The 7,448-nt window shown below is 37.6% G+C and overlaps 1 protein-coding gene across 1 annotated transcript in view; it reads right to left on the bottom strand.

Moving 5' to 3' along the window:
- Window positions 1–2,384: 2,384 nt before the first annotated feature.
- Window positions 2,385–7,448, bottom strand: part of sgca (sarcoglycan, alpha) — a 6,857-nt gene continuing 1,793 nt past the window's right edge. Inside the window, exons 4-12 of the mRNA XM_046069297.1 lie at window positions 6,333–6,484; window positions 5,149–5,215; window positions 4,851–5,049; window positions 4,598–4,769; window positions 3,664–3,872; window positions 3,445–3,471; window positions 2,882–3,061; window positions 2,671–2,697; window positions 2,385–2,536 (exon numbers count right to left, since the gene is read on the bottom strand). Coding sequence (XP_045925253.1) covers window positions 2,530–2,536; window positions 2,671–2,697; window positions 2,882–3,061; window positions 3,445–3,471; window positions 3,664–3,872; window positions 4,598–4,769; window positions 4,851–5,049; window positions 5,149–5,215; window positions 6,333–6,484 — 1,040 coding nt within the window. The 3' untranslated portion in view covers window positions 2,385–2,529. The remainder of the gene's footprint in view (window positions 2,537–2,670; window positions 2,698–2,881; window positions 3,062–3,444; window positions 3,472–3,663; window positions 3,873–4,597; window positions 4,770–4,850; window positions 5,050–5,148; window positions 5,216–6,332; window positions 6,485–7,448) is intronic.

Below are 7,448 nucleotides of genomic sequence, written 5' to 3'. Positions count from 1 at the left end.
AATCGTGTCTTTGTAGATAAAAGCAAGTGACTCTGGTTCAATATCATTTCCCTGCCCATGTGTTCAGTGTTGATCCTTCTGTCTATTTGCCCCTGTGGAAAACTCCTCTTCACTAAAAAAAAACAGCACACATCTCCCCCCTGTTGTTTATGTTGTTTGTTGATGTCTATCGCGAAGGGTTTCTTAAAAAAGAATTTGAAGCAGACCCACTTTCATGGTTTAAAAGAGAGATTCTGTACTTATTTTGTACATGTATAATAAATTGAGATGTTTTTAATTATTTTGGGTGCTGAAATAAAGCATGTGAAGTGGTCTACTCAGTGGCGGAGTTTTCACTGTTCTGTTTTGCAACTGTTGTGAAACTGACATCAGGTGGTAGGATTTCATAAATTCTCCATTAACTGAAGTTGCATTTCACATTTTCAGAAACCCCAGGAAACCACGCATGCTCCTACGCTGGTATTGAAACAGAGTTAAAATCTGTTCAGGAATCAACTGATCCACAACAGTTGCACTGAGGGCATTTCAATTAAGCAGCAGTGAAAACAAGGCCAATGTCCAATATTCCAACCTGGCACATCGTCATCGATACACACAGTTAATACTTTTTATAATTTCTGCCTATTTGTTCCTAAAACAGTATAAAATGCATCAGTTAGCACAAATCAAGTAATAATCAGACTTGCAGCCATTGCAGTGTTCATGTCACTTGTCTTGTTTTTTTCTCCACAATCGCTCAAACGTGTGGAGATTTGCATGAGAATGAAGTTTTTCCTCACACCAAACTGTTAACAGGAGAGGAGATGTGTGTCACAGGACCCAGGACCCAAATCAGATGAAGATACACTGGCGACCCCTTCTGGACTTCTAATGCAACAACAGCTGCTTTAAAGGAAAGTTCAACACTGTGAAAAGGATGAGGAAACTGCTGCAGCACTGCTCTCTGATGGTTTGACATTTTAAGGTTTGACATTGCACTTCTGGCCTCCATCAAACAGTAAAAGCATAAAAAGTAAAATATTTCACACTCTGAGAAATAATTGAACCATTGTTGTTTTATATCAAGCGACATAATGTGACTGCAATAGAGCTATAGTTCCTAACCATTTTGAATTGTGAGCCTTTAAAGCAAAACAAAGCCTACTCACAGCCCTTTGTAACCGTAACATATGTCTATAGGTTGCGAGCATCTTTTCATAAATTATAGAGGTCTGAAGAGGTAAAAGTTTTCAATATTTCACAATAAATCATCAAAAATTAGTTTAGTGTTTAGCTGAAACATATTTTCTATTGTTTCAAGTTTTGTTAATCTGCTGATCCGTCAGATTTCTCCTTCTACCCCTTGGAGTCCTGACCCCAAGTTAGGATCCGCTGTGTTAAAGAAATACAGACAGAGGAAAGACAAATGTATTTAGTTTAAAATGTGACAGACTAGCACTTTCATAAGAATCTTTCTACATTATCATTCACATATTTGCACTGACCCAGTGAAAACAGACAAAGACAGCTCATCTCTTTTGCTCTGACTCCCTCAATCACTGCTCCTGCCAAACCTCAGAAGTAAACTGTAATAGATGAAATTCTATAAAGCCTTGGCAGCAGATTTGCACATGGTGGACACTGACATCCCAGCCTTGCTATGCAGCCAGGTAGAGTAAACATCTGCCTTTTGATACTGTCGTCCTTACGTACTCCTGTGGTACAGTGAGCTGTACAAAGCTTGCTCAAGCAGCAAGGCATCTCTGAAATTGCAGATGTGATCATTTAAGACTCTGCAAAGAGTCTTGAAGGATAGTTCACAATTTATCAAATCTGTTCAAATCATCACAGAATTGCTTGCTGTAATCACTGCTCCTGTTTATACTGGCTGTGAAATGATTCCTTACTAGGTTATAGTGTAAATGACGAGAGACAAAACCAACAGTCCTTTTTCTGTGAAGAAATACGTTCCAGAGTTTATCTGAAGCTTCAGCAGTCTGCACTAATCAAATCAATTGGATATATTCCTAAATAAGTCTTTTTAGTATAAAATTCCCTCTTTTGTTTCCCCTGGACAGCATTCCCTGTTAAGCTGCAGTGAAAGGATGGTCACAAAAAGAAGAACTTTTGTACTAAAAAAGACTAACTTATCTTAATCTTCATCATCACTCATCTTAATATCTTAATAAATTGTACAGAAAGGATATTGATTGTGTATTTTGTCTCCCATCACTTACAATGCTAAGGAAGGGATCTTTTAATGGCCAGTATGAACAGGAGGAATGATTTCAATGTTCATAATGTTGTATGAAACCTTTGACATCTTTGGCTTTGGTGATGGACACAACACGGAAGGAATACAGAAAATCATAAACGTTAAATAACAAGTTGACAAACTACACACTTTTTTATTTATTATCTATTGTAATGGCACCTAAGGAAGAAAAAACAAAAACAAATTTCGCACTCCAAATATAGAACCATAAACTGTGGGTAAAATGACTATGAATGACACTCAGTGTATCAAAGACACTTTATCCACCGTTGTGCTCACTTCCTGCAACAACAACAACAACAACAACATGTTATTCTCGCAATCATCAATAATAATCCAATAAAATAACATAAAAGCCTAAAAAAAGAGCAGAATGAATGCAGTATTGTAGTAGGAAGTCCCATGAGTGGGTTTACCTGGGCAGTGTGTCACTGTAAGGATCACTATGAAAACAGGAGAACAAAAAAAAAAAAAAATCTATGTTAAGAATTAATTTGAATTCTCAAGACTCCCAAGAAAAGTGTGTCATCAATTTAAGTTACATAACAATACTAATAATAGAAGCAGGATGACTAATGCTGGCAATTGTATTCATAAATGTAAAGAATCAGTGGGTGAGGTCCTTACTGCTGGGCCAAGATGAGGGGGATGCTGGGGCTGTCAGACTGCAGCAGTGGAGCCCCCACCCCAGTTCGGCTGTTGAACATGGGCAGTGTGGACAGAGGTGGAGAAACACCTCGGTTTCCAGCCATGTTCCTCAGCTCATCGGTGTTCCCGTGAATGGTGTGGTGGTGGTACAGCTGAATTCTACATCAAACAGTATGTTATGTTTCTCTTCAGCCTGTTCATGAGTTTATACAGTTTTGCTTTGAGACACTCAAACAGATTTCATAACTAGTGGTGGAAAGTAACCCAGTACATTTACTTAATTACAGTTTTGAGGTAGGTTTCTTGTACTTTTTTGATACTTTAAACTTCTACTCTACAACAGAAATACTCAATATTAGAGGGAAATACTCAAATTTTTATTCCGATACATTTATTTGAAAGCTATAGTTATTACTTTGCCAGATTAAGATTTTACATTCAAAAACACATGACGAGTTTATAAAATACAATGTATTAATACTACAATTCACCACTGATCAATGCAAAATGTATCATGTTAATCAGACACTCAGTGTACTTACTGGTTTGTTCTTGCATCCCTTTTCGCACTATAAAAACAAAGAAAAAAGTGTCATCTTTGCGTCACATTTTATCAGGATAAAACAAATGTGTATATGTCAAATGGAATCCATTTATTGGCACGGCTGCTTAAAGTTCCACAAGGGGTAAGTAACTGACCCTTGATCACAACGACACTGTAGATGTATGTTTTAATCGGTAGAGTCAAAATAGATGCATACACTCCCTCTCGTCTGCCAAACATAATGTAGGCCAACAGGAGACACAGGATGATGGCGAGGATCAGGGGCACGATCACTGTCACGACGTAGTCCTGTAAAAAGTCTCTGCTCGGGGGAGACTTGGGGGGGTCGAAGTCACCTCCATCCTCCAGAATCCCAGAGCCTATCGTGGGAGCTGGAGGAGCCGGCTCCTGCTTTGTCAGATCAAACTGCAGGGAAAAGAAAGGAGAGCGGTTCTTCTGTTTATAGTACCTGTAAGCCAGTTCAGCATCCCAAAAAGGCTGAAACTAACCATTATTTCTATTATTTCTGGATTAATTGATTAATCATGTAGTGTATAACATTGGTTGTAGAACTGCAAAATTTTAGTCAGTTTAATGATTAGGCAGTCGAAAGAAATTTTATAGGAAACTCTTTTGATTATCAATTAATTGCTTAAATAATTTTTTAATAAAAAAGACAAAAACATTGGATACTTCCAGGTTCTCAAATATGCTTTTCTTGGTCTCACACAATAGTAAATTGAATATTTCTGGCTTTTTGGACTGTTGGTCAGACAAAACAAGACTTTCAATTATGTCAAAATCTGTTATCTGATACGGTAATGGGCATTTTGTTGTTTTATAGACCAAACAATTAATTTCTAATAACAATAATTGTTTGTTTCAGCCCTATCTGGTTCCAAATCTGGAGGTCGGGAACTATCCAATGGGTCATGAGATAAATATGACTGTTATCCTTTTAATCATCTTGTGACTGCTCAGATTTATCTTGGGATGCCTTGGTGGGTCTCAACCCCTAGTTTGGGAACCCTTGATCCCAAATCTCTTACATTTAAAGAGAATTATTTGCTCATGCAGATACATCATGTATTTTATATTTTCATTCATAAAGAATTCACATGTGACTATTCATGTGTCTTTTCAGGCCTCACCAGCTCCGTCTTGCACCACGTGATACAGTTACTGGGAATGCTGCAGAAGTTACAGCCTCCAGGGACCTTGACTTTGTCCCCTGCAGTGCTGCACTGCTTTTGATGCTCTGGTGTCTGGACCTTCAGGAGACAATCTGAGAAATACTGCTCCGACCCAACCTTCACATACACACTGACACAAATCCGATGTTCATAAACATACAATTACGAAGCTAAAACATTACAATCAGGTTGCACAAATGTCTCAGTTTACCCTTCAAAGTGTCCTGCAAGAGGGAGGGGAACTCTGCAGCCACGGTCGAGGGCGTTGGTAATATTGACAATTTCCAAGGCCTCTGTGTCCCACAGCTTCTGTAAATCCTGCTTTATCTCATCCTGAACAGGAGAGGGCAGCACCTTCTCAATCTCCCTCAGCTTGATGAAGAACTCTGCTTGATAGGGCAGCATTTTCCCTGTGAGTGACAGCAGTGATGAAAACACATGTCAGTCGTTATTGCACTTCCTACTTTAACTGTACATTGCATTTGTGATATCATTTAAATCACGCATACCCGCAGTGACTTTGATCACGAGAATGTCTCTGGCTGTTTCATAGCTCCTTTTGTTGAAGACATAGATCTGTCAGAAAAAGACTTATCAGTTATTAAAATGAATGAGTTTGTCACCATAAATAGTTAAATAGTTATCAGTCTTATATTTAAACACTCCCCCCTTAGATAATGTTTCACCATTGGTTTGTGATGCTTAGTGCATTCAATGAGATATTTTGCTTCTGCTGCTACTTCTGATTTAGTTATTATTTTCTTGACCCTATGATGTCGTCTATTCTTCTGTGAATACACTGAGAATGTTTTATTTAAAGTAACATAACTGTATTTATATATCATGTAGAGACAAGTTGAGAAAACCAGATGAAAGTGCTACTGTGAGGCTTACAACACTTAAGCACTTTGAATTATTAATATTTTTAATTATTTACAGGCATAAACAGACTTTGAATGAAAAAAATCCCAGTACATGTAAATAGACTGTATTATATTTTTGTTTATTGGTGTATTTGTATATACATATAATTATATTTTTTACAACCTAGAGCTGGCAATAATATTTAAGTGATTAGGACTAAATATCATAACATGTTATAGTTTGTGCTGAAAGAAATTATACCATGAATGTGGATACGGACAGTTTAGAATGTGATAAACAAAGAAAAACATTTAGAAAATGATAATCAACCTGGACTCCCAAGAGTAAACCCCAGTAAAGGGCTATAGTTTGTTAATACAGGGGGTGTTTTGTGTCAGAGGCTGTAATCAGTGGTCACATCCAAAATGTAGCATGTTTTCCAGCTATAATACATTCTGTTTGATTGAGATTACAGTGACACTTTAGAAATGTGTACCTCTTCTTCAACAAAGCCATGCTTCTTCTTGAATTTTTAATGTTCGTTTCAAAATAGCAGCTCTGGAGACAAACCCTAAGCTTTTGTCTCTGAGGGTCTGACAACAAAACCTGACATTTACCACCGATGTGTCAGATAGCTGCATATTTTCTCAGATTTGTCTGCACTGTGGCTGTACTGGAATCATACCTATGTTTGGCTCATTCCCTACAAGAACAGAAAAGACTATTCACAACTAAACAGCAAAATAAGGCCAGAAGTGCATGTGATTCAATGTGCTTTAAAGTGTTTCGGGCTTTTGTGCCACTGTTGGTGTAAATGATGACTTCATACCTCAATTACAGTTTTTCCTGGAGATGTTGGTGTGCCGTACAGGAAGCCATTATCATAAGGGTGCCTTTGGGTGAAGCGCAGCCACTCTGGGAGGTCTGGGAAATTCTGCCGGTTGCACTTAAAAATCATGGGGTCATTGTACAAGTGCCCAGCTTTATAACAAACAAAAAAAGGAGTAGAGATATATGCACATACAGTAAGAACATATCTTGTAATGTTGTTAATATGACAAAAGAGTGAATCGATATTACGCTCTTACTGTAGAGTTTTGACAAAGGTTCAAAGTCATTCTGGAAAGTCTCTCGTATCAGCTCAAATGTAAATAACCTCCCCACAGGAATGGTGAATTTGATCTCTGCATTGGCCCCAAGAAAACTGACAGCACAAACTGTGTGGAAGTGTGAGAAAAACACCAAAGGATTTATCTGAATGGTTAAAAATGTCTAACAAAGCCTTAAACCTGTAATTATATTATGAATACACACAACCCCTGATGTTTTCTTAACAGTTAGTTCTACAGTCCTTGACAGCTGGAATCAGGACCAAATATTTACACTAAATAACACAGACCCGATACTAATACAGGCTTTCCGGTATTGTCACACTACAGGAAGTTAAACAATTTCAGGAATAAACTTGCCTGTTAAAGAGAAGATCCAGCTCCAGCAGCCTGCCATCTTGTTTTGGCCTGTGATTGACAGAGGCAAACGGAGAGGGGCTTGGTCACTGCAAAAGACATGTCAGAGCTATTTTTACCTCATGCACCTAATAACATCCGCAAGGCTGTCAGAGGAGTGCATCAAGAGCTGTATTATTCCTTCAGGCAATATAAAAGCATAGACATACTTTAGAGATCCATTTTCCACACTTAAGGAAACTAAGTACTTTAGTAGGCCTACTTTTAATCCACTGGAAAATATTGTACTTTTTTGTTGCTTTTCATTTTTAACAACAATATTGCGAAATAAACTTTGAAATGAAATACCTAAATACATGTTTAATACATCAAAGATAAATCAAATCAACTTTTACTGATCTCACGCAAGGAAATTTAAGTACCTGGTGCTCACAAAGTGTATTCAGACCCAAAATATTACAAATACGTGTCAAAATTAG

The sequence above is a fragment of the Micropterus dolomieu genome, linkage group LG14, assembly GCF_021292245.1.
Source record: "Micropterus dolomieu isolate WLL.071019.BEF.003 ecotype Adirondacks linkage group LG14, ASM2129224v1, whole genome shotgun sequence".
Classification (NCBI taxonomy): domain Eukaryota; kingdom Metazoa; phylum Chordata; class Actinopteri; order Centrarchiformes; family Centrarchidae; genus Micropterus; species Micropterus dolomieu.
Note: the sequence above shows the minus strand (reverse complement) of the source record. Positions and strands in the feature narration are given on the sequence as shown.